This window comes from Colias eurytheme, chromosome 6 (genome assembly GCF_061535395.1).
Source record: "Colias eurytheme isolate Ceu_HAF_F1 chromosome 6, ilColEury1 Martin Lab GWU primary, whole genome shotgun sequence".
Lineage (NCBI taxonomy): Eukaryota > Metazoa > Arthropoda > Insecta > Lepidoptera > Pieridae > Colias > Colias eurytheme.
The window spans coordinates 2,445,205-2,472,718 of NC_142985.1; the positions used below are offsets into that span (position 1 = coordinate 2,445,205).

A 27,514-nucleotide genomic window follows, 5' to 3' on the forward strand; every position below is an offset into this window, starting at 1 on the left:
TTTTACCTGAATACTAAATGTTAATTCAGTAAATAGTACCAACATAATGAATAGTAGGTACCATCATAATGAATAGTACCAACATAACTTCAAATTAAAGAACGATCGATGGAATTAAGAATTCTAATATACTTGTGTCATACTAACATCACAGATAGTATAATACTACCGAAATAATTGATTACCGATTATAAATGCGAAAGTCTCTCTGTGCTAGGACATACCATACCTATAAAATCGATTTGAAATGAAAACAGTTGAAGGTCAGGGTCAAACATGACAAAAAAAAACAGAATAAAAGAGTTGACGATGGTTATTTATACCTATGAGTTGTACCTAATGAAAAAGTAGAAAAATTCTAAAACCTGAACTGTGTTCGCATATCCCATGAAGAAGAAAAAAATAAATGTATTGCATGTACCTTTCAACATACATTTTAACATTTAGAAATTAACTATTAATTATTAATCAAACACCAGAAAATACTATACATTTTAACACTTTTATATTCGAAAAACGTAAAAGTAGGTCTCTATTACACTCATCTCATATATATGTAAAATGTAGATCATACTATCTATATGGCAATTGTTTTAATCGTACTAACATTGGTCCCAACTAAAGACATATTTTACTATACATTATTTTATCGAAACAGATATTTAAAGAGAATGGAGTATCATTAGTTAAAATGGACGGAGGGATATCAAGTGGATATATCATAATGGATTCCTCTATCGACCGGCCTATACATGCAATTCTACAAATGTTTATTTTGATATATAAATATGTAAAACATTAGATATAATTGCGGGGAAAAAAATTCATTGAGATAAATTATAAAAAAATATACCCTGTCGTCTTTTTATAATTATTTTGAACAAGAAACTAAACCGCTCAATTGTCAGAATTAGATATAAAAAAAGGAATCATCACAATCGATTCACCTATTCGAAATTTCAGAGGTAACAAACAGTAGAATTAAGAGCCTCCTCTTTTTAAACCGATTTTTATTTTATTTTATTTATTTATATTTGGGAAACAAACAATACAATATATCATATAAACAAGAGATAACAACGATATGTTTTGATAACGATTGAAAAAGTGAGTATATCGCAAAAAATGGCTTATTAAAGAAATCTCTTCAAGCATCTAAGATGAAAAGGATAATATAGATGTATACGTGAGTGCACAAAACTAATTCATTTTAACATAAAATTATACTTATTAGTACGTACTAGGGATGTAACGATACCGATACCGATACCGATATATCGGCCGATATAATCGGCAAGCCGATATATCGGTATCGCCGATAATAAAACAACCGATACCGATATCAAACAATTCAAAAAACCGCGCCCAATGAACGATGCGGGAGGCCGCCCGCGCGTGCGCACTTTGTTTTCTGAAAAAACTCTACCAATAGTAAACTTTTATTAGATACTGATTGTATGTGTATTACTTAAAGTTTAACTGACTTTGTAAAATAATAATACTAAAATAAATGGTTTTGTTGTTTTTTGATTTGGCATTTTTATTTAAAAGAATACGATTAACAGTTAAGTCTCTGTTAAATGTTGGTAACTTTTTATGAATAATTCACTATTTATTTTTCTACCAAGCCATCGATATCGGTATCGGTATCGGTATCGCCGATACATTACTACAAATATCGGTATCGGTATCGTATCGGCAAAATCATGTATCGTTACATCCCTAGTACGTACATACATTCTACAGTGACACAATTTATATAATTGGTCATATCTATTGGATTCGCTAATACTTTTAATACAGGATATAAGATAACAAACTCACACTCTAGTAACACTGTCTTTTGTAAATATAAAAGATTGTATTAATTATCAAGGCATAAATGCCAAATAAGGATGGTCCAAAACTTAAAAGCAGAAAAAAACATGACAGACGTATAAATATAATACAATTTCTTCATTAATAGTCCTGGTATCTTCATCTGTATTAAAAGACAACACAAAAGAATAAGAAAAGAATATCCTCTGAAATATGTAATATGATACTCTATATTAAATATATTGCAAGGGACATACACTCGTATGAAGCCTCACCGAGTTGCGAGAAAATAGGCTTAGATGTCATATTGAATGCAATAGCACTTGTAAGATGTAATACTTCTATGAAATATCTAATATCTAATATTATATTATTATATTATCCCTACTAATATTATAAATGCGAAAGTAACTCTGTCTGTCTGTCTGTTACTGAAAAACTTTCACATTTATAATATTAATAGGATTGTCTACTCTAAACCATTTATGATAAGAAGTCATACTTTGAATGGACCACAAGATTCAGAATAAAAGATAGATAAACAATATATTCAAAGAAAATTCAAGTAAAATAGAATAGAAGAAATTAGATGGTCCTGTGTTCTTCGCTAAACATAAATTTTGACCAACTGAAACAAAAAAATACTTTGGCGAGTAAATTTCTCAATAATCTTGAAAACCTCGCTTTTTAAGCAATTTGGCAAAAATGTATTTTAAAAGTCCGTTTTAAAGGGCAATTAATTTTGTTCCTATAATATTTAAAATCACTTTAAAATTTTGTTCAGTCAAAAGTTCGTAAGTGGCTTAAACGATGCATGGTTAATGGAGAAACGGCATAAATAATTTGGTCGAGTTAAGTCTTTACCGCACTCATGCAGGTAATACTTAATAAAAAGGTAAAGGAATTTGGTGTAAATGTTTTAAGTTAAAAATATAAAGAAAAATATTATAATCATCATCATTAGTTTATTTTGTTGCCAGTACGGGACACTGGATTCCTATAAAGTTTTAGGTCATATTCCAGAAACGTGACAAGTTTCGAACCCCGGTCTTTTTTACTGATGTTGTAGACCCACAGTTGTAATTCAAATACAAATGAAATTCACACTGAATAGATCCCAGCCATTTATAGACAAGTTTGATAGCAAATACCGTATCTTAATTCGCGTATTAATCGGTTGTAAATTAGTATTTATCTTCAGATAAGTTTACGGAACAACAATTTTATGACTTTTCGTCAAAGTACATAACCATTTTATGGCACACCTTCATGACAGTTCAATTACTGATTCTGTGAACAATTTGTATGTAATAAAATCGAGCCTATAAACAGAGGGGTTGATGAGATAAAATGATGAAAACATTTATACTGGAAAATAATACAAAGTAACTTTAGCTAAATAAGACAATAATATATCTAATATTCTAATATATATATTATAAAGGCGAAAGTTTGTAAGGATGTATGGATGTATGGATGTTTGTTACTCTTTCACGTAAAAACTACTAAACCGATTACAATGAAATTTAGCACACATATAGAGGGTAACTTGGATTAACACATAGGATAGTTTTTATCCCGGAAATCCCACAGGAACGGGAACTATGCGGGTTTTCCTTTGCAAACGCGGGCGAAGCCGCGGGCGGAAATCTAGTGACAAATAAATATATGGAAGTAATAAAAAAAAATACTGTGAGTTAGTTTTTATAACTCTTCTATGCGTGTGGTCAACTAAACAGTCTCCGTACCATGATGTAAAACATTACGTCTTGAAGCAGTAATATTTCCAGTGTGGAATAATGACAGTTCTCATACATCATAAGCCACCTATAGCCACCTGTATCTGAAAATGATAATGAACCCGTTTAAGTAGGTATAACAAAGTCTTCAGCTTCCTAATATATGCCCAATATCCCAAACTTTTAAGATCTACGTATGATAATACATAAGCTAAACTTTCCGCATACAAGTTTGTTTGTTCATCGCCTTCGGATAGCTATTAAAAGTTACGTTATTAAAAACAGGAACACAAAACTAATACCATACTAATTATGTTGTCCTGGTAGTTCATCCATTGTTACTCATGCAACTAATTTTAAATTAATTTCATAACTCATCATTAGTCAATCCTATACTAATACTAGCGGTCCGCCCCGGCTTCGCCCGTGGTACATATGAAAAATAGATGTTGGCCGATTCTCAGACTTACCCGATATGCACAGAAAATTTCATGAGAATCGGTCCACCCGTTTCGGAGGAGTATGCAGACTAACATTGTGACACGAGAATTTTATATATATAAGAGATTATAAAGAGGAAAGGTTTGTAATTATGTACCTATGTACGTATGGTTTTCACGCATAAACTACTTACGATTTTGATGAGATTTGGCACAGATAATCATTAGACCCTGAGAAAGAACATAGGCTACCTTTTATTGCGAAATATGCACGGGCAAAGCCGGGGCGGACCGCTAGTATATAATATACAATTGTATATGAGTACGAACGTTTAAAAAAATCTAATCTTAATGGACGTCCTAGCCTGGATAATAAGAATATAATGTATATGTCATATGTATGTAGGGGTAGGTATATGTATTCATTTTCTTGGGAAGTTTCGTTTTATTGAAGTAGAAGTTATCAACTATATAATATTTTATCAATGCAATATTTCGTAATAATTGATAACATAAAAATGCTAATAACTTATGAAAATAGATAATGTAGTATCTAGCGCAAGCGCAATTATTTATCGTATTTTTAATTTGATATACATACTATAGGTTAAGGTTAAGGTAAGTAGGTTTAAACCTTTAGTATGTACTACAATTCATTTCTTACGTTACCAGATCTACCCTTATCATCTTATGATCGTCGTTTTAATATAAAATAAATTTTCATTTTTGTTCTAAAAATAACATTAACAATTGCACGCCTCATAAGCGAAGCGTTGAGGTGGGTACTACTGTCACTTCGCGCAAAACATCTGATTTTTCAAACTTAAAATGTCTTTATGTATCATACATTGCACTTGTAATATAATACATACACACACATATTAAGAAAAAACACTATTTTTAACGTTCATGATATTTTTGATGTCATTTTTGTTATTTAAACTAGTTAAAAAACAGTCTAAAAAAGTTCTGTCTTGGACGTCCGTGTGTCTGTATGTGCGGATCCTTTTTCTTGTTAAGCGCGCATATTCTATTTAACGCAAGTCAAAAACTCCGCGATCTATTACGATAGATCGCGGCTTGCGCTATCCTTTTACTATGAACAGCATAGGTCCACAGGAGAGCGCCGAGCAACATGTCCTCCCTCTGGATCTGGAAAGGCTCGCTGCCGACTGATTTTAATCGGGTCGCGCGCAGTGTTTTATAGTACTTTAAAAAAAATTGTAGAAAAATAATAGAGGTACCTTAGTTGATTTTTTTAAATTTTATCTTATAAGTAAGACATTCTTTTATTGCAATATGTATAAATTATATTCAATAAAGTCAAATATCTTGGTAAAAATAATCATTTTGTCGACTATAATTTCTAAAAAAATTCACATTGTTCGGATTTTAATTTCGTAAGTTAGGAGTCCAAAATAAAAAAATCTTTTAACTAACTATTTTAATAAGGATTTTTGCAGTTAGTTAAAAATAATTGTGTGTTAGATCTGTCAGCAATTTCAGATATTTTTAGCTTCGAAATTGACACTAAAAGTGAAATCAAGGAATCATCGGCTCAGTTATCTTGATGGTATTCAGAAATACTGTATTAATTGAAAAAAACTCTTAACTAACTACATAGACAATAAAATTTCCTAAAATTATTAGTAATTCATATGTTTGTAAGATAAGTGGTTGATGGACAATCTGGTTTGAAAAATCACATATTTGAGCCAAACAGCGCACGGACCGCGTACACGGCCTTAACACGATAGCAACCGAAATACTTTACTAATCGAGTCTTTTTTTTTCTCTTACGCTTGAGTATGCTCAGGAATAGAACCCTTTCATTTTTCAGGGTCTGATTCGATGTGGTTTAATTGTTATTAAATAAACAAAAATAATAATTAATAAATATTTATTAAAAAAAAATTATGAGGCGTGCACTTTTGGATTTTCCAAATTATATTTCTTAATATTTGTAATGAATATTTGCATATCAATAACTATAATAACTCATCCGTCAAAATAAATTACTAATCTTATCATTTAGTGAAACCGCAAGTTTATCATGGGATTAATACCGGAAAATGGAGATCAACTCATTCTCCGCTAAATTCGCGGTCTACGTACGTATGCCGCGCGACCAACTACGTAAGTTTTTTGTTGAGACTGTTTCATTTATTTTTTACAAATATAATATTGTGATTTTAATGCCAGTGCCATGCAAGTGCCATGCAAATGCCATGCAAACGCCATGCAAATGCAATGCAAATGCCATGCAAATGTTTGTTTTTTCTAATCATAAATGATATGGTTGTATGTTTTGTTGATTATCTTATATATAAAAATGAATCGCAAAATGTGTTGGTAAGCGCATAACTCGAGAACGGCTGAACCGATTTCGATAATTCTTTTTTTATTATATTCCTTGAAGTACGAGGATGGTTTTTATTAGGGATGTAACGATACCGATACAGATACCGATATATCGGCCGATATATCGGCAAGCCGATATATCGGTATCGCCGATAATAAATCAACCGATACCGATATTTTTTTATTAAATTATTTCTTTTCTTTTATGTTTTTGCATTGTATTCATTCATATTGTTTTATTTCTGTTTCTGTAATAGTGTTAAGGAAGAGCGGAACCTCCTGACACCAGCATTTTATTTGCTTACTAGGAGTGTTCCAATCACAAATTTGTTTATGTAAAGGAAAGAAATAAATAATTTTGAATTTTTTTAATTTTTAACGTGATAACGTTTTTAAAATCCTTTTAGTCGGGTGACATGTTCATAAACTTGTGTCACACCAAAACCTCACGAGCGCGATCGCAGGTATAACGAGAGAGAGACGGACCGATCTCCCGTTTCATCTCGAGCGCTGCCACTGCATTATGTTATCACGTAAACATCTCGATCGTAAACCTACTTTACAAACAACCAATTTTTTTGATATCAAATAATTCAAAAATCCGCGCCCAATGAACGATGCGGGAGGCCGCCCGCGCGTGCGCACTTTGTTTTCTGAAAAAACTCTACCAATACTGCCGTCCTTTAACTAAAAAGCCGTTAACCCTCAAATGGTCAATTTTCAGTTTTAAATGTAGGGTGATAGAGTTCAGAATTCTCTATCTTTCTGTCTCAAGAATCATTTCTCTAGCATTAATAGTTATAAATATATGAAAATATTGTAAGCCGTTAAGTGTCACAATTTTCAGCGATTCCATAACTTGAAAGCGTCTAACCAACACTACTTCGCTAAATTTCCTTAAAAGTACCATAACCGCCAGATTTAATTATTATTTTTTAGCTTTTTACTTGACTAAAAGTACGTTATCAGATTATACTTGACTATAGGGACGCAAAAGGACTATAACTGCTTTATGATATGCTTTCATATAACGATTCCAATGGAAATCCTTACCTTATTTGCAGTTACTCGCCCTTAACGCTTTTTTAGTTAAGTAATTTTATTTAGGAAAAATTCTAATAACACTTTTTTGCTTAGCTACAAAGCAGCTAACCCTCATTTTTAAGCTAAAAGGCAGTTATCCAATTCTGGTGATGCATCAGTTTTGGGGATGAGAGTGATGATGAAATAATGTCGCTCCCAAGCAGAGTACCGATTGTTTTTGATTTTCTTTTACAAGACGTATTGTTTCTGATCAGGTTTACTAAGTTTTAAACAATCTAGCAGCTAAATTACGGAAAATATAACAAGTCAAAGTTACGAAAATTTGGTAGGTAATGGTTACGACAGTGCGAACTTTTAATCGTACTTCTCTGTTTAGACTCTGATTTGTCTCTGTAACCGAGAAAGAGAAGAAAGACAGTCTGTACTATTTAATTTTTAAAACTATTTATTAATTATGTAATTTACCCCTTGGGTGGAATTAGTAATCGACTGTCAAGCAATGTACTAGAGATGGTGATACAAAAATTGTTAGGAGTACACTACCTTTGACCCGCTGACGGGGAGTCCATTTTGCAACTATTGCTATTTTTTCTTATCTTTATATGTATAAGATTATTAAGATTTGTATTTTTTACATAGTAGCAAATAAAAAGTTTTCTACCTCCTGCTATTTTCCACATATTCTGATTTCTGGTATATTATATTTTCTGAATGTGGATGAAAGAGTCTTCTAATCATTTGATAAGCGGTTCTACATTATTTATTAAGAGCATCCCACATGTAAGAGCTTGAAGCCCTATTGAAACCAGGGTTTTATTTTTTCAAAAACCTTGTGCACAAGTCTTAATTCTTTTTTTCAGGAAACGATTTATGTTTATATATGTTTGTGGTTCTATATGTACTCACATATCCGTGACTCGTATGATGGCTTCGCAGAAGAATATTTATAAAATAACGTTAAAATTGCAATTCTAAATGAATATACGGTTCCAAAAAAGAAAAGCGAGAAGATTTATCTCAATCTTAACCCCTTAATGAGCCACTGTAATGAAATAAACGTGAACATGACGAGAAATAAAGGTTAATTTTATCGAAAACTTAAAAGAGTCAATTAGTAAAAGAGTTTAAAATACTTGTTACTCACAATAAGACGCTAAATTTAGATAGTGTTTAAATCCTTAATACTTAAACCTAAAAGCTTTTGATCCTTCTTTCCATTGGTTGATGGTTGACCTAGAGGATGTAATTCCCGAGAGCAAAGCCTCAGACAGCAGCAAATTTTTAACATTAGTAAGATTAATATTTAGTACAACTATATAGAATCATAGTACAAAAGCATCCAAAAACCCTTAAACGCTGATTATAAAGTTTTTGAAATTTAAATTAAAACGAAAGTCATAGCTTAAAAGTAGTTATAGTAGCTTAACGACGTTTTAGGTAAGCATTTTATTACTAAATAAAAAAAAATCACAAAATGAAAATAAAAATACTAAATTACTTAGCTAAAAAGTCGCTATGGTATGTGAACGGCCGTCTTGTCCAGTAAATAGTTAAAATTTTCAGATTATTATGCTGAACTAAACGAGAAAAAGTGAATTTAAAAATAAATTATAACAGTTTCTGGGTAAAAACTAATATTTATATATAATTAAATGTCGATCGATGTATCTCACAATAATTATTGTAAGTGTCATAATTTTTAAGAAATAACGATTTCCGTGTTTTTTGCCATTTACTCGAAACTCACTTCGTGGGCTTAACGGCTTTCTAGTTAACTAGCGACCCGCCCCGGCTTCGCACGGGTGCAATGCTGATACTAAATACACTACAGAAAAACTTTTAACGTTGTATATAAAAACATAGCGGCCCGGCCGGCCGGTATCGCCGCAAACGGTACGCCCCGCAATTTTTAAATCTGTAATATCTTCGAAAATATTCACTTAAATCATACGGTGTAAAGGGCCATATAGAACTATATTAAATGAACAATGTATTCAAGGTATTTAATTGGTTAAGGATTAATGCTGTATTGGTTAAAATCGCTTCGAAAATTAGCCATTATTTGTCGTAAAAAGTAAATGACAAAAAAAAGTTATTGTGGGTTATCCATAAGAGATAGACATATGCCATCGCGGACTTTTCTGTAGACCTTTTCAATGTGTACAATACTTAGTACATTATTTTGATAAAGCTCGTAGGGTTCAGCCTGCGTTTGCAATGTAAGCGGATAAAATGTAATTATTTACGACATCACGTTAGAAACCTCAAAAATAACAGTACTTCTACACTATTTAATGGATGTTATTATACATATAAACCTTCCTCTTGAATCACTCTATCTATTAAAAAAAACCGCATCAAAATCCGTTGCGTAGTTTCAAAGATTTAAGCGTACAAAGGGACATAGGGACATAGGGACATAGGGAAATAGGGACAGAGAATGCGACTTTGTTTTATACTATGTAGTGATAGTGATGAAGGACGGCAGAATAGTAAACTTTTATTAGGTACTGATTGTATGTGTATTACTTAAAGTTTAACTGACTTCGTAAAATAATAATACTAAAATAAATGGTTTTGTTGTTTTTTGATTTGGCATTTTTATTTAAAAGAATACGATTAACAGTTGTCTCTGTTAAATGTTGGTAACTTTTTATGCATAATTCACTATTTATTTTTCTACCAAGCCATCGATATCGGTATCGGTATCGGTATCGCCGATACATTACTACAAATATCGGTATCGGTATCGTATCGGCAAAATCATGTATCGTTACATCCCTAGTTTTTATGTAGAGAAAACGTAAATATGTACCACGGGCGAAGCCGGGGCGGACCGCTAGTTTTAAATAGAAACTATATAGTAATGATGATTTATAAATAAATAAAAGACTTTTTAAGTTATTTATGTACTTTTTCTTGTTTTAAAAATGGTATTGTAGACCACGCGACCACACACGTCACTTTTAGGTACGCGACTACTGTAGGGTTAAAAGATCACGGATATAGGAAATTAACTGTGTTGGTATATTTTGTTGTATTGTTTCACGGAAACGGGGAAAAGTAATGATGAAATACAATAAGCATGTTCAAGAACTAAGTATGAGGTCATATATCATCTGTCAAACCGCACTTAACAAACGCTAATGAGCCATTACAAGCGACCCTCATAAGTGAGCCCTTACAGGTGAAATGTCTTGTTTTCTATAGAGATAAAGCCCTAAATTATTCTTATGGTTGTTCAAGGAACCGCTTAGTTAAGTTTGGATATGCATACGTGTTTGAATGTGTTCTTCTTCTTCTTCTTAAATGGAAATTCCTGATCCCAGTGAATTATACAACAGATTATACTTTGTTTATAAGGTTGAAATTGGACAAACCGCTTTCATAAACTTGTAATTGATATTATTACCCATTAAGTAGAAGAGTGTTTCTTTTAACGAGGTTGATCCCAGGGACTACTGATTCGGATAAAAAAAAATGATTTGCAAAGAGTTCTATTATTCTTATCTATATTACCTACCTATGCTTTTTTTTGAGAACAGGTATAATATTAACAGTCCAATCACAATCAAAATAGATTCTATTATACAGAAATACTTACCTAAAATTAGCAAATTTAGTGTGTTTTGTTATGAGTAAGTTTGCAAACAAAACATTCACATGGGTTAGTTCAGTATTATCACAGAATACTTAATAGTAGCTAACGCTAGTATTATGTTGCATACTGCTTCGTTTTACGTATAAGTTCGAATACTTGCTAACAGTCTGGTACATGTTTAGTATCAGACCCTGGATCTACTATAATTTTATGTAGTAGTAATTATATACATCAACCTAGTTTAAGTGTTGACAGACAATCTAGCCCTAAGCTAGATTTAAACTAGTTTATAAGACAACAGCTAAGCAGTCTTTTTCTATTGTGCATCAAAATATTCAAGGCTTGGCTAGCAAATTATTAGAAATAGAATTATTTTTAAATCATAATAGAATTAAAATATTTTGTGTAACAGAACATTGGCTTAAACAATGTCAGTTGTTAATAAATATTGATAATTATAAATTAAAAAGTATATACTTTAGAACAAACGCTATTCATGGAGGTTCTCTTATTTTTGTACACAATAGTTTAAAATGCAAGGAACGAACTGACATTGTTAGCCTTTCTGTAGAACGGACCATTGAACTGTCCTGTGTGGAGCTGGAGCGTTATATTATTGTTTGCGTTTATAGACCCCCTTCCAGTGACTATAATATGTTTGAGACAGTCATGGAAGAAATATTAAAGCGTTTAAGTAGGAGTAAAAAAAAAGTTATAGTATGTGGTGATTTTAATATTGATATACTTTTACAAACACAAACGGCAACACGAATTGTTAATTTGTTTCAGTCATTTAATCTGTATAAACTTTTTAATGAACCCACACGAATTACACCTACTTCTGCAACCTGTATTGATAATATATACTGCGACTGCAACTGTTTAGAGAAAAATATTCTCAATACACTCACTTCGGATCACTGTGGCCAGAAAGTAGTTTTTGAATGGGATTGTTTACCTGAATTTAAAAGAATTAATGTTAGGCCTATAACTAAAAAAGGCATTAATAAATTTAGAGATAATATTAATAAAAGCCTGCCCGTACTGAATGATCAATCCTGTCATAATAATCCTTGTGAAATGTTTAAAAATCTTTTTAATTTAGTGCATAATGAATTTGAAAAAATATTTAAAGTTAAATCTTTAAATATTACCAAGGATTTACCATTTAGCAAATGGGCGACACCTAGCATACATAGGTGTAGGATCGTTCTTTATGAGTTATATGGTATGAAGCAATATAATAAAGACCCATCTTTTCTTAGTTATGTTAGAAATTACTCAAAAACTTTTAAAATTGTTTGTTTTACTGCGAAGCGTTTGTATATCAGAGATAAAATACGCGACTCCGATAATAAAGTTAAAACAGTTTGGTCTATTATTAATGGTGAAATGGGTAAAAGCAAATCAAGTAATACCATAAAACTTGTTAATAATGGCATGGTTATTGACAAAAATGCTGATGTTGCGCTTGCATTTGAAGATTTCTTTAGTAGTGTCCCTGCTAGCATTACTAATAATTTAAATTCGTCTTCAGCACTTGCAGAGACCTTTTTGAGGGACCATGTTGCGGGGTGCAGCACATTATTTGAATTGCGACACGTAACTGCTAATGATATTGTTACAGCCTTTAAGACACTAAATTTAAAAAATACTTGTGATCTTTGGGGAATGTCCGTAAATTTAGTTAATAATATAATAGAAAATATTGCGAACAATTTAGCTTTTATATTTAATAAGTGTTGTGACTATGGTACATTTCCTAATTTATTAAAGCTTAGTAAAGTTATACCTCTATTTAAGAAAGGCGATCAAGAAGACTGTAACAACTATAGACCTATCTCGATTTTACCAACATTAAGTAAGGTATTCGAAAAGTTAATATTAAACCAATTGACTAGTCACTTTGCATCTAATAATTTGCTGCACACCAAACAGTTTGGTTTCACAAAGGGGCGCTCAACCACAGATGCTGGAGTTGCACTACTAACACATATATATAAGGCATGGGAAAACTCAAAAAATGCTTTGGGGATATTTTGTGACCTCTCCAAGGCATTTGACTGCGTTGAACATTGTACCTTATTGCGTAAACTTAATCACTATGGGATTAAAGGACAAGCTCAGAACCTCATAGCCTCATACCTGCATGATAGGATACAAACTGTAGTTGTTAATGGAGAACGTTCTAGCGGTGCGTCAATTAACATTGGTGTTCCACAGGGATCTATTTTAGGACCCTTCTTGTTCTTGGTATATATCAATGATCTACCTTATTATTTACAGGATAGGTGTGAAATAGTTCTGTTTGCAGATGATACCTCATTAATATTTAATGTGGATAGGCATGACCCAAATGTTGACGAAGTGAACAGTGCTCTTTTACACATATCCGACTGGTTTACTGCTAATAATTTATTATTAAATGCCAAAAAAACAACTTGTGTTGAATTTTTACTACCAAACGTTAAAAAGTTAAGCAGAAATATTACCTTGAACGGGGAGGTATTACACCCTACAGAATCGACTGTATTTCTTGGGTTAACATTGGACGAGAAACTACAGTGGGGAGCCCATGTCAACACCGCTGCAGGTAAGCTCAGTTCAGCAGCATATGCAGTCCGAAAGGTAAGGCATCTCACCGATGAAGATACAGCTAGATTGGTTTATTTCAGCTACTTTCATAGTATTATGTCCTATGGAATTCTACTATGGGGCAGGGCAGCAGATATAGAAACTATATTTATCTTACAGAAAAGAGCCATTCGTTCTATATATAATTTACGTGCTCGGGACTCACTAAGAGATCTCTTTAAGAATACTGGTATCCTTACTGTACCATCACAGTATATATTTAATAATATTTTGCATGTACACAAAAACGCCGACTTACACACAAGAGTGGGAGATAGACACTGTTATGGCACAAGGAACAGAAATAGAATTGAAATGCCATTTTTCCGATTAGCTAAAGTTAAAAATTCATTTATGGGTCAAGGTATACGCTTTTACAATAGAATTCCTCATAATATTAAAGAGTTTAGTAGTTCTAAATTTAAAACTTATATAAAAAATGTACTAGTTCAGAGAGCGTACTACAGTATTCAGGAATATATGGACGATAAAAACCCATGGAGGGTTGTCGCGTAAAAACCACAGGACAGTTCTTTGGCATGTTATTACAATACTTATATGTTGTTACATATGTATTTTGTAAAATTGTAAAACTGACATGATTTAAAAGAGCAACTATGGAGTTTCTTGCCGGTTCTTCTCCGTAGATACTGCTTTCCGAATCGGTGGTAAATTTTAAAATATGTAATGACGTTTCAAAAGTGCTTCTTTAAGAAGTCTAATTGAATAAATAAATGTTTGAGTTTTGAGTTTGAGTTTGAGTTTAAGCAAGTATTCGAACTAAGCAACTTGCATGAAACAAAAATAAAAACTATTAAGTTTTTATTTTTGTTTCATACAAAACTTAACATTTAATAATGCTTATTTGAGACGAAATTATTATCTTTAGAACGTCTTCAGATATAGAATTTTAGGATCTGGGCTACTTCATACACACCCAAAATATTGATTACTCTGTAACCAACCTATTGATTACTCTACTATTTAACCAATGAATTGAACAAATTGTAAGCTGTGGTATAAACACCAAGAACCATTGAATATTTTTATATAATTATACACATACGTAAAAATAACTTATCATTACGATAAGCCTGATAAGAGGTACTCTTAAGATTTTAAAGGTGAGGCCAAAAGCTTATAATTATAAAATTTTATCGACAAGTTCAAGGATTTGATAGTAGATATTATTATGTAATTCCTTGAGTTAAACATATAAAAAATTTGAGAACTTTCATACCTTTATGATGATTTAAGCAGATTATTTTGTTTCATTTTAGACATAGGAACACCACCACATCGTGCTGCTGGATGTTAATAATTTACAATTTTGATAGATTAATTTGTACCTAATTTACTACTTATTTTAACTTAAGACCTTTACCGACCTACCTCAATAATCGAATTTATTACTTTCCTAATTTATCTTAAACAAAGCCATGATCTATGAAGAGTGTCTTAAAATATTATGTAATAATTCAAGCACAAAAACCTTTTATTATGCAGTTATCATGATATTCGGTTCTATATTCAACAGATCCAATACAGTTGCGTATCTTTGTTGCTAAAAATGTAAGTTTCTCGGAAAAACACAAAATAAAAATTATTTTTAACATTTCGTTGATTAAAATATTATATTTTAAACCCGGGATTTAGATAGCGTTCCACAATATATATAACGGACTGCACATGCAGGAAATTTTATTACCCGACAATGTGGATTAAAATAATCAATTTAATATTTGTTTTTTATACAGTGAATTTAGTTGTGGGAAGCGACGTGTGTCGCACTGTGAGTAGATTATTTATTTGTTTTATTGGCTTTATGGGGGGCGTGCGTGAGGGGCTTTAGCTATGAGCCTTGGGAGACTATTAATTTTTAATTAAGTAGTTGCGTGTTTTATTTATTCTCGGGTACCTAATTTAAATGTAATTAAGTAATGTTTTACCTTTAACTTACCAATTTTTTTGCTCTTAGTTGACAATGGATAAATAGCGTTGTTTTTGGAGAGCAATGTATGGATAAGTTATTGTACCGGCTTTTATTCTATCAAATTTCTCATCGTTAATTTTTAAGTAACTTGGATTAAGCCTCTAATGTGGCACATGATGTTTCTGACAGTTGTAACTATCGTTATTTTTATCTTCTGTCTATCGAACAATATTTGAAGGTACATTATGTGAACATATCAAACAGAGTTTGCACTAAATATAATGCGAATTTTATAAACCAACGTTCTAAAACTACGTAGCTGGAAGCTTTTCACGTTTAGGTACTAAAGTGTTACATGTTTATAAAAAAACCCTTACAGCATGACAAGATACGCAGCGCAGGTTACCCAGCCGAGCGCTATGACGTCACGACCTCCGACGGATACATCCTGGAGGTGAACAGGATCCCCCGGGGACAGAACCAGCATGACGCGAGAGCCCGGCCCGTGGTCTTCATGATGCATGGGTTGACTGGATGCTCCAATTCCTATGTGGAGTTAGGGCCTAGATATGCTATGGGTAAGGCGATATTACTGGTAAAATAAGATAATCTAATATTCCTAGCTTGGTTAGGTTGTCATTTACAAGTAGGTAGATCGTATTTTCCTAATAAGTGTGAGTATGTTTTCAGAATTACGAATTATGTTCAAAGTTTTCAACTCAACAGTAACGATTAACACAACTTTGATTTCATAACTGCATGTTTAATGACGTTTCCTAATTATTCAGATATATATTTGTTTCGATTAGGTATACTTATGCTATATTTAAGTATCTAGTTTTATATCCAAGTTTAAATACAATACCTCATCAGTCATCTGTGTAAATTAGATACATTTCCACAAATTCATTTCACCTAATTGTTTTCTGCGGATTTAGATTTCAATCAGCAACTTTATACTTGATGAAATCAGCACAAACGCGTTGTTTAATACATTTAAAAAGTTAAAAACTTAGACCATAAACAACGTTGAATTATTAACAGGATTCAACTTAGCGGACGCTGGTTTCGACGTGTGGCTAGGAAACGCCCGAGGAGTGGGCAATTCCCGCCGCCATGTTTCCTTGAACCCAGATCATAGAAGACAAAAGTTTGACTTCTTCGACTTCTCTTGGGAGGATATTGCGCTCTATGACTTGCCCGCTATGATCGACTTTGCGTTGCAGCACACTGGCCAGAACCGACTCCATTATATCGGCCACTCGCAAGGAGGGACCGTGTTCTTAGTTCTAAATTCAATGAGGACTGAATATAATGCGAAGTTTGCATCGGCGCATCTGTTGGCCGGTGTTGGGTATCAGAGACATTTCCCAAATCCGACGTTGAAACGCGCAGCTTCGTTTACCAGCAGCATTCATGTAAGTATTAATTTCAATTGTTCGACTACACTGTAATAGGATGAGCCAAGTTTGTGATAGACGATTATAGATGTTGATGCGATTTTGAGATCTATTGCAATAGTGTATAGGTCGATTATCCCGCATATTGAATAATCAGATACTTTCAACTAAATTCTACCTAGCTAATCTACGTAAATTACCAAGTGTCGGTATATGGAGCTATAGTTTATCGTATCACGCTGATTATTATATTTGGAAAAACCGTTTGCTTTATTATGAATTGAAATGAAGGATTAGAATTATGCCTCTTATTATTGTCTATGGCTCTAGATAAATACTTACCTTTTATTCATGAATTTATATCCGTTCGTTTCATTATTAATCCCATTATATGATGTATTTTCGTTATTACTTATAAATCGACATACAAGTCACATATTTATCCAAATTAAACTATTTCTATGTTATATGAACCACCAGTTATTTCCTGAATAATTTTGTGTTCAGGCTATCAGCACAATTTTATACAATCAAAATTTCCCTGTCCTAAAAAAGCATAGTTTATAAGATATGAACCTACTAGAGGTCCGCCCCGGCTTCGCCCGTGGTACATACCTATTATTTCGCAATAAAAGGTAACCTATGTCCTTTCTCGGGTATCAAAATATCTCCATACCAAATTTCATGCAAATTGGGTCAGTAGTTTAGGCGTGATTGAGTAACAGACAGACAGACAGAGTTACTTTCGCATTTATAATATTAGTATGGATTGAACAATTTTCTCTAAATTTTATTATATTCATATTTTCAGGCGCTCGCCAAAACCCGAGGTGTGGTGGAGATCTACGGACCCGACTGGACCGTATCATCCGAGGGTATCGTCAGCAGCAGCACTTGCGCTAATACCACATGTTCTCGAGACGCTGACTTGGATCAGATTATTGTAATTATCTTTATTTATATGTACATATTTATATAGCTACTAATATTATAAAACTGACGAGATCTGTTTGGTTGGTTGGTTAGGTTATGGGTCTGATTTACAAAATTATAAGTGTTTGTACGGTTTACGTATTACATCGAATGTGGACTGTATTTAGGTCGCGTTATATGCTGCTAATAATGCTATGATATTATGGGACAACTGGGAACACTTTAATTATCGCTAATAATTATATATAATTCACGCGGATTCGAGCGGATAGATTAGCACTCGGGCGCTGCTATGGAAGAACTGCGCTTTCCGGCCGGCTCGGCCGTCGCACGATAATAATGCTGAGGCAGCTTGACCTCATTTACGTTATTGCTCAATAATTGTCATTAATGTAATGTAACTATGGATAATAAGTAATTTAAAATAAAATATTTGTTCGTTGCTCGAACATGCTCCCGAGGCCCACAGAAGATATATATAAAATTTTATAAGTTTGGAAATGTTTGTAATGCATAAAGATTATAGTTCCACCACTGATTCACTTATAGCAGAGCGTTTGTGAGCTATTGGAGACGTCGACCTATCGCTCCTTTTAAATCGCGCACTTGCCCATCGTCTGAGCCTGTTTTGTTCACATGATACTTCACTACACTCTCCCCGCTCGGGTAAGGGAGACGCACGAACACTAGTAACACTCTTTTGGTGCACACACACTCTAGAATCGACACACTCTTGGGGTATTGTCCGAGACTGAATAGTTTGTTGCGCTGCTGGGACGCTCTGCTGTTGGGCTGCTGGGACGCTCTGCTGTGGAGTCGCTCGCGGCTCGACTCCTTCGCCACCACACGAAGAAAAAGATGCTTGCTAATATTGCTAGTGTTAGTGTTCCATATGACACTGCGTATTGGTGTAGGTCGTGTTTTGAAATACCTAAGGTATCCGTATTCTCGACAGCGTTTTTCATTATTTTTATTTTCTCCCCAAGAGTTTTTAATGATGCGTTGATATCTTCGTTGTCGGAGTAGTTTTCGATAGGCAGAGCAGAGTTAATCAGATTGTGAATGGGATTTAATTTGGTTTCTAATATGTCGGGTTTCAGATATAGCTTGTTTTCAAGTTGCTTAAATGAGTACAGTGTGATATCTTGTCCCTTTATTATGCATTGTTTGTTTAGTGATATAAGTCCGGCCTTGCTGACTTGGCGCGACTGTATGTCATCGTCACATATAATGCGTATGTGTGCCGTATCGCATTGAAAATATAAATATGTAGTTAGATCGTGTAATTGTATCCAACTACTTTTACAGCTGTTTATATTGTATTTACATTTATTATTTTTTAATTCGCAAAAACGTTCATTATTGCTAAAGCTTATTATAGGACCGTGCAATTGGCAAAAATAAATATCATTCTGGTTTTGGCATGCTTGTAGCTCGGCTAATGTTAATGTAATGTAGGCATCTCTCTTTATGTTTATAGAAATATATTCCGCTATTGGTTTTATGCTTATCATATTGCTGTTCATTGTAATCGTGACGTATTTGTAACAAGATAGTCTGGCAGTGATTCGATTCATTCATATTAGTGCAGGTTTTTTCTAAGTAATCCGATAAAAGATCTGCCGCTGTGTTCCCTTGCCAATATGGAGACATGTCAAAATATGCGATTAGCTTCCATTTGTCCCTAGCTAGTTGCATTTCGCCCATCGAGTCAAAGTATATGGATAGATTGCTTTCAAGCTGTTTTAACTTATATTCCGCTGTAGAGTACGATAAAATGCTCATAAAAAATATTAATGATAGTACGACGCTTACAAGTTTTGAAGGAATATTTTGTCTGATTCGACTTTTCTTTCTTTCGCTTTTCAATTCGCTGCTATTGTTTTGAATGATTCGACTTTCCTTTCTTTCGCTTTTCAATTCGCTGCTGTTGTTTGGAATGGATATATTATTATTTTGCTGATGATTGCTTTTTTCTTCGAGTGGTAATAATGATAACTTTACTACTGGCCGCTTTAAGATTCCATTTTTTGTTTTTAATGTAACGACTCTTACTAACCCGTCGCTTCCTGGATGGGTTTCTACTACTCGGCCCACTGGCCACTTCCCGGCTGGCATAATATCATCGTGAATGGTCACTAAATCCCCTATTTTAAGGTTTCTTTGAGGTTCTAACCATTTGCTTCGAACCGTCAACTGGCTGAGATATTCATTTTTCCAACGTTTCCAAATATCATTAAAAGTTTTATTTACTAAGTACCATCTAGTCCTGGCATCGTGTGCTGTTTCTATTAGAGTATTCTCCGCTCGCTGATTTAAGAAATGTGAAGGTGTTAAGAAATCTAAATCTTCTACGTCTTCCGTAATTGAACATAAAGGCCTTGAATTAAGGCATCCTTCTATCTGGGCAAGGATTGTGCTATATTCTTCAAAGGTTAAAGCTTGCTCTCCCACTACTCTCTTTATATGCTGTTTTAGGCTTCTTATCGATCTTTCCCAAATTCCTCCTGCGCTAGGCCACGATGGACAGTTCCAGTGCCATTCTATCTCCATTTCGGTGATTTCTTTGTAAAATCTATCGCTAAAATTGCTTATTAATTCATAATATTCTTGTTGTATAATTTTATTTGCTCCGACAAAGTTCGTGCCATTATCTGAATATATATGCTTTGGGGTTCCGCGTCGTGCTGCCATGCGTCGCAGAGCCGCTATGAAAGTTATGCCGCCGCTATGCTGCTGAGGTCGGAAACTATCTCTATATGTACCGCTTTCGTAACCATGCATATGAATAACGCTATGTAACCTTTCGTGGTTTTAACTCCTCGGCCTTTATTAATCTTGACGTTGACGAATCCTGTAAAATCGACTCCTGTATGATAAAATGGAGGAGCTGGATTAACACGATAGCTAGGCATATCTCCCATTAGTTGATGTAATTTCGTAGGCTCTCGCTTTTTACATGTGATGCAGGTACGAAGTTGCTTCTTTGTTGCTCGATATCCCTTAACTATCCAGTATTTTTGCCTTAAAATTGAAATAGTAATTTTTGCTCCACCGTGAAAAGAAAGTTCGTGTGCTTCGTTTATCAGTAGTTCCGTTAAACGTCCGCTATATGGAATAATTATTGGATATTTCATATCTTCGCTGATGTTTGCATTCTTTAAACGACCTCCAACTCTTAAAATACCATTTTCATCTAAAAATGGATTTAAGCTTAATAATGCACTATTCGATCGTAATTTATTTTCCTTTTTTAATTGCTCTAAATCAGCTGAGAATTCAGTCGATTGAACATATTTAATAATTGCCGTTTTAGCTTTTCTCACGTCTTGTAATGTGAGATACGTCGGTCTTTGTTCTATTGACGGTGTAATCGCTCGTAATATCCATGCTAATACTCGTACTATTTTTAATAATGAACTATATTTGTTTAATAAATTATCTATTATGCTTGATGTGTATGTTTTTTGAATGATATTTACTTGTTTTCTTATTTCTAAATTTGTCGTATAATTAGTGTGCTGCTGCTTATTTTTAAAATCTGAACTCAATAACCATTCTGGACCTTGCCACCATAATAAATTTTCTTTTAATTGTAATGCTGTTTGACCTCGACTCGCTGCGTCAGCTGGATTTTCTTTCGTTTTTACATAGCGCCATGATTGAGGTTGCATTGTTTCGTGAATTTTCTTTACTCGATTTGCTACAAAGGGCTTCCAACGGTCGGGGTTGCCGTTGATCCAACCAAGGGCTACCATTGAATCGCTCCATCCATAAATTTCAACTTTCGTGCTGCTGATGCTATTTTTTATTTTATTCATTAATTTTGCTAATAACTCCATGGCACATAATTCTAATCTAGGTAAAGATACTTCCTTTTTATTTGGCACTAATCTGGATTTTGCTGCTATTATTATAGTTGAGATTGCGCTATTTTTTGCGACTCTGGCATATATGACGCATGCATAGGCTTTTATTGAGGCATCGCAGAACCCATGTAATTCAATTATGCTATTCTCATCACATTTATACCATCTGGGAATTTTAATACATTTTAACGTATTTAGCTCCTTTTTTATTTTTATCCATTCGCTTTTTATATCTTGGGAGACTGGATCACGCCATTCAAGATCTGCTTGTAACCATACTTTTTGAAATAAAATCTTAATTTTTGTTGTAAGCGGCGTCAACCATCCTAATGGGTCAAATAGCTTAGACATTTCCGATAATAATTTTCTTTTCGTTAACTTTGCCGAGTTTCCATATAATACGCTATCATAGTCGAATACAAATACGTCACTAATAGGGTCCCATCGTAGGCCTAAGGTTTTCGGCGTGTTTTCCGTTTTAAACATAAATGTTGATTGCTCGTCTCGTTCTTTGCTGATTATGTTTTTAATGAGGCTCTTATCATTTGCAATCCATTTTCTCAATAAGAACCCTGCTCCGCTAAGTACATGATTCACCTCCGCTATTTTTTGCTGACCTTCGCTAATTGTGTGTGCTCCTGAAATGTAGTCATCCATATAAAACTCTTCTTTAATGCTTTTTGCTGCTTTTGGGAAATTATTTTGCTCATCTTGTGCTAGCTGATTCAACGTCATAATTGCTAAGAAAGGTGCTGCTTTCGTTCCGTAAGTGATAGTTGTTAATTGATACGCTTTTATAGGCTGGTCTGGGCTTGATCTCCACCATATTTGTTGAAGTTTTTGGTCTTCTTCTTTTACTAATATTTGTCGATACATTTTTTCAATATCAGATGTATAGGCGTAACGGTATAGTCTCCAATTGATAATGATACTTTGTAAATCCTTTTGCATATTGGGTCCCTTGTGCATAACGTCGTTTAAGCTGTAGCCTGTCGTGGTTTTTGCTGATCCGTTAAATACGACTCGTAGTTTAGTGGTGCTGGATGCTGCTCGCTGTACCCCATGATGTGGTAAAAAACATTGTACGCTTGAATTTAATGCTGCTAGTTTCATGTGTCCCAGTTGTATATATTCGCTCATAAATTGCTTGTATTGCTCCGATAATTCATGCTGCTTATTAAGTTTATTTTCTAAATTCTTAAATTGTGCTAACGCTAGTTTTTCAGACGATCCCAATTTTTCTAACGCTTGATCCTCCATAGGTATGCTTACTTCATATCGCCCGTTTTTTAATCGCTTTGTAGTTGCTAAGTAATAATCTAAACACTGCTTATCTTTCGCTGACATGTCATTTTGCTCCTGTATATCCTCTATTTTCCAAAAATCTTGAATTGCTTGTATATGATTCAAAATAACGTTGCAGTGGAAGGTATTTATGCTGCCTCCACATAATAACCATCCCAATTGCGTTTGCTGTGCTAGTGGTTGTGAGATTTCACGGCCTCGAATGATCCCATCTAACATAATATATGAATAAATATCTGCTCCAAATAAAATATCTACTGCTCGGCTTTTGTTCTTCTTCGATCTTCGATCCGGCTCGAAAATGTACGGTTTACGTATTACATCGAATGTGGACTGTATTTAGGTCGCTTTATAGGCTGCTAATAATGCTATGATATTATGGGACAACTGGGAACACTTTAATTATCGCTAATAATTATATACAGGGTGTCCCAAAACTCAACGTCAAGCCAAAACGGGGCGACAGGATTGATTGTAACCATCATGAGAAAAATCTAAAAAAAAATCTATCCCATGCATTTTGAAAATTATGGGCATTTAAGAAAAACCTAAAAATTTGGTCAACCTGTAACTATTTTTCGGTTATTGTGGTTAATTTTTATTATTTTTGTTCATTTAAACCTTGGAACCGTAACCCTAAATAACATTTCTAGAATTACAGTAAAAAATAATGACACAATTGCCCCAAGTTTCCTTGAATTGAAGACTATTTGTTAAACTATGAATTTAAAATTTTCTAAATTTGTCGACTTTGACGGCCCCTCCTTTAAAAAAAATGTACTAGAGTGCCTTGGCAAGTGCCATTAAAAGTTGGCGCATTTAATCAGGATTGTAAAATAGTACAATATTTGTTAGTTTCATACAAAAAAAAATGAATAAAAAAATAAAAACCTCAAGTAACCCGATTTTTGCTAACCCATTTTACTCAATTAAAATGTTTTTTATTCGCAAAAACTCTAGGTAGGTTCTTAATTTTACGGCAAAATGATGAGAGAGATAGACAGTGGACATGTTTGCCATGAGTGAGCGAGACAGATAGTGACGCCACGCAGTGAGACGAAGATGCGTCGTTTAAACGAGTGCGAATGAAATAGATACAGACGCCATACCAAGCAAATGGCTACGCTACCAGTTTGACATCAGTTAGTACGTTTCGCTCATTCGTCTACTGCGCACCTTTCCGTATTCGCTTGTGTTGATTTAGTACTGACAACTTTGGCTTCTCTTTTTGGACTTGGATTATTGTGAATTGGACTTGTTGATTACATACCGGCAACTTTGGCTTCTTTCTTTTGGAATTGGACTTTGGTATTAGCATAATACCCTTGTTATCTACGATGCCTACTCGCTATACTTCACAAGAATATGCAAACATGCACCTCATTTATGGGGAATGCAGATGCAACGCAAGTGCCGCCGCTAGACTTTATCGTGAAAGATATCCAAATTTAGAGCGCTATCCGGATCACCGCGTGTTTGTTAATGTGCACCGTTCACTCACGGAGAGCGGCCATTTCCCGAATCAAATGCGGGCTGGAGGTAGACCTCGCATTCCTTACGAGGAAGAAGTGTTGCAAGAGGTCGCAGATGACCGAAGTATTTCAGTTCGTGGAATTGAAGAAAGAACGGGAATACCCAAAAGCACAGCACATCGTATTTTACAAAGAGCCGAAATGCATCCGTTTCACGTACAACGAGTTCAAAGTCTTCTCCCTCGAGATTATCCTGAAAGGATTTCATTTTGTAGAACAATGCTACAGAGGCATAATGAAAATCCCCAATTCATCCAAAAAATTCTCTGGTCAGATGAATGTACATTTAAAAAAGATGGCTACATAAACTTACACAATTTTCACGAGTGGCATGTGGAGAATCCACATTTAATGCGAGAAGACAGATCCCAGTATCGCTTTAAAGTAAACCTGTGGACCGGAATTTTAAACGGCAAAATTGTTGGGCCTTTTGAGCTGCCTGAGAACTTGAATGGCACGAATTACCTACATTTTTTACGAGAAAATTTACCAACTTTGTTAGAGGACGTACCACTAGCAGATCTTCGCCACATGTGGTATCAACAAGATGGCTGCCCAGCGCATTACGCAGTGCAAGTAAAAAATTTCCTTGACCAGAAATATCCGGGAAGGTGGATTGGACGTTCAGGCACTATCTCGTGGCCAGCCCGTTCCCCAGATTTAAATCCCCTGGATTTTTTTTATTGGGGCGTTCTCAAAGAAAAAATTTATTCAAAGCCCATTGAGAGTGTAGCCGATCTGCGAGAACGAATTTCTCAAGCTGCTGAGGACATCAACACTCGAGGATATGCCCGGCAAATAAGTAGATCTTTTTTAAGAAGATGTAGGGCGTGTATTGAGGCTGATGGCAAACAATTTGAACATTTGTTGTAATAAATAATGTTATTTCCCTATCTGACTTTTATTTCAATAAACCTAAAGTAAACTAGGTCAAGATTTTTAATTATTTTTTTAATTTTACTTACTTTTGTTGACTTTGGTAAAAGTGGCGTCACTATCTGTCTCGCTCACTCATGGCAAACATGTCCACTATCCATCTCTCTCATCATTTTACCGTAAAACTAAGAACCTACCAAGAGTTTGTGCGAATAAAAAACATTTTAACTGAATAAAAAGGGTTAGCAAAAATCGGGTTACTTGAGGTTTTTATTTTTCATTCATTTTTTTTAGTATGAAACTAACAAGTATTGTACTATTTTACAATCCTGATTAAATGCGCCAACTTTTAATGGCACTTGCCAAGGCACTCTAGTACATTTTTTTTAAAGGAGGGGCCGTCAAAGTCGACAAATTTAGAAAATTTTAAATTCATAGTTTAACAAATAGTCTTCAATTCAAGGAAACTTGGGGCAATTGTGTCATTATTTTTGACTGTGATTCTAGAAATGATATTTAGGGTTACGGTTCCAAAGTTTAAATGAACAAAAATAATAAAAATTAACCACAATAACCGAAAAATAGTTACAGGTTGACCAAATTTTTAGGTTTTTCTTAAATGCCCATAATTTTCAAAATGCATGGGATAGATTTTTTTTTAGATTTTTCTCATGATGGTTACAATCAATCCTGTCGCCCCGTTTTGGCTTGACGTTGAGTTTTGGGACACCCTGTATAATTCACGCGGATTCGAGCGGATAGATTAGCACTCGGGCGCTGCTATGGAAGAACTGCTCGGCTTTTGTTAAATTCTGGATCTGCTAAGTTTAAGTGCGCTATACATTTCGACCAGCCGGGTTTTTCAAACGATCTATTAGGTAGATTTTTTATAAGATTAGTCATAATGAATGTATCGACGTTGAATGTAAAATTGTTATATATAGATTGGCAATTAATCTTGAGTTTTCCACGACAGTTGTTTTCTTGGCCCCCTACACCAAGGACGATCCCTTTGCTTTGTTGACGTTTTAAGCCCAGTTGCTGTGCTGCTCGTTCGGTTATGATGCTAATTTGAGACCCTTGGTCGATCAGTGCTCGCATTATGTGCTGTTTGCCATCTTTAGCTGTTACCTTTACCAATGCGGTGGCTAAAAGTACTTCAGAGTCATCTTGCTGAGACATATTCGATTGATTTTTGGGGCTGTAATAAACCTGTCTTTGGGTGTTGCTACTCATCAATTTTTTATTTCTAAAATTTTCGCTAGCTTGCTGCTTAAAACATTCGTGTAATAACGTGTGATGTGCGCCAGCACACACATGACACCGCTTATTCGAAGTACATTGACTTCCATTGTGATCAAAAATGCAATTAATGCAAAACCGTAGTTGCTTAACCGTTTGTAGTTTATTCATAAATGATAATTTAATAAATTGTGGACAATTAGTGAGCGCGTGTTCGAAATTGCATAAGGGGCATTTTTTCGCTGAGGTGTGCATTGACGTCAGTGACCTCTTTACTTGATTATTAATATTAATTCTATTTGAATTAATATGTATAGGTTGTCTGTTCGTTGGTTGGTTTGATGTTCTATGATATCTTTGTTCTGCTGCTGAATTTTGGTTTCTTCGTGATGATTCAAGCGATGTAAATTTGTCTTCAAGAAAATCCAAAAATTCTTGTAGTATAGGGAGCTCTCGATTGTTTTTTAATGATTCTACGTATTCAGAATAAGTTTCGCTGTCTAATTTTTGCGATAATAAATGTACCAATAGCGGATCCCAAGTAGTTATATCTACGCCCAGGTTTTTTATAGCGTGCAAGCTTTCTAATGTGACGTCATGTAATTTCTTGATTGCTAGATATGATTGCTGCTGTATATTAGGTAAATTGAGAAATATGTTAACGTGCGATGTAAAAATTAGCTTCTTGTTATCAAATCGATGATTTAGGATGTTCCAACAAACTAAATAATTATCGGAGCTGATAGGCAAATGCTGTATAAGGCGCTCGGCTTCCCCGCTTACTTTA

The 27,514-nt window shown here is 34.1% G+C and overlaps 2 protein-coding genes across 2 annotated transcripts in view; one reads left to right on the forward strand and one right to left on the reverse strand.

The window, feature by feature from the left end:
* Sdc (Syndecan) overlaps positions 1-27,514 on the reverse strand; it is a 278,055-nt gene that overhangs the window by 108,257 nt on the left and 142,284 nt on the right. The window lies entirely within an intron of this gene.
* On the forward strand, positions 15,228-17,227 carry LOC149907503 (lipase 3-like). Its single transcript, XM_090102497.1, has 2 exons — positions 15,228-16,148; positions 16,615-17,227. Exons 1-2 carry the CDS (start codon positions 15,926-15,928, stop codon positions 17,022-17,024), a joined length of 633 nt encoding a protein of 210 aa, XP_089958623.1. The 5' UTR covers positions 15,228-15,925; the 3' UTR covers positions 17,025-17,227.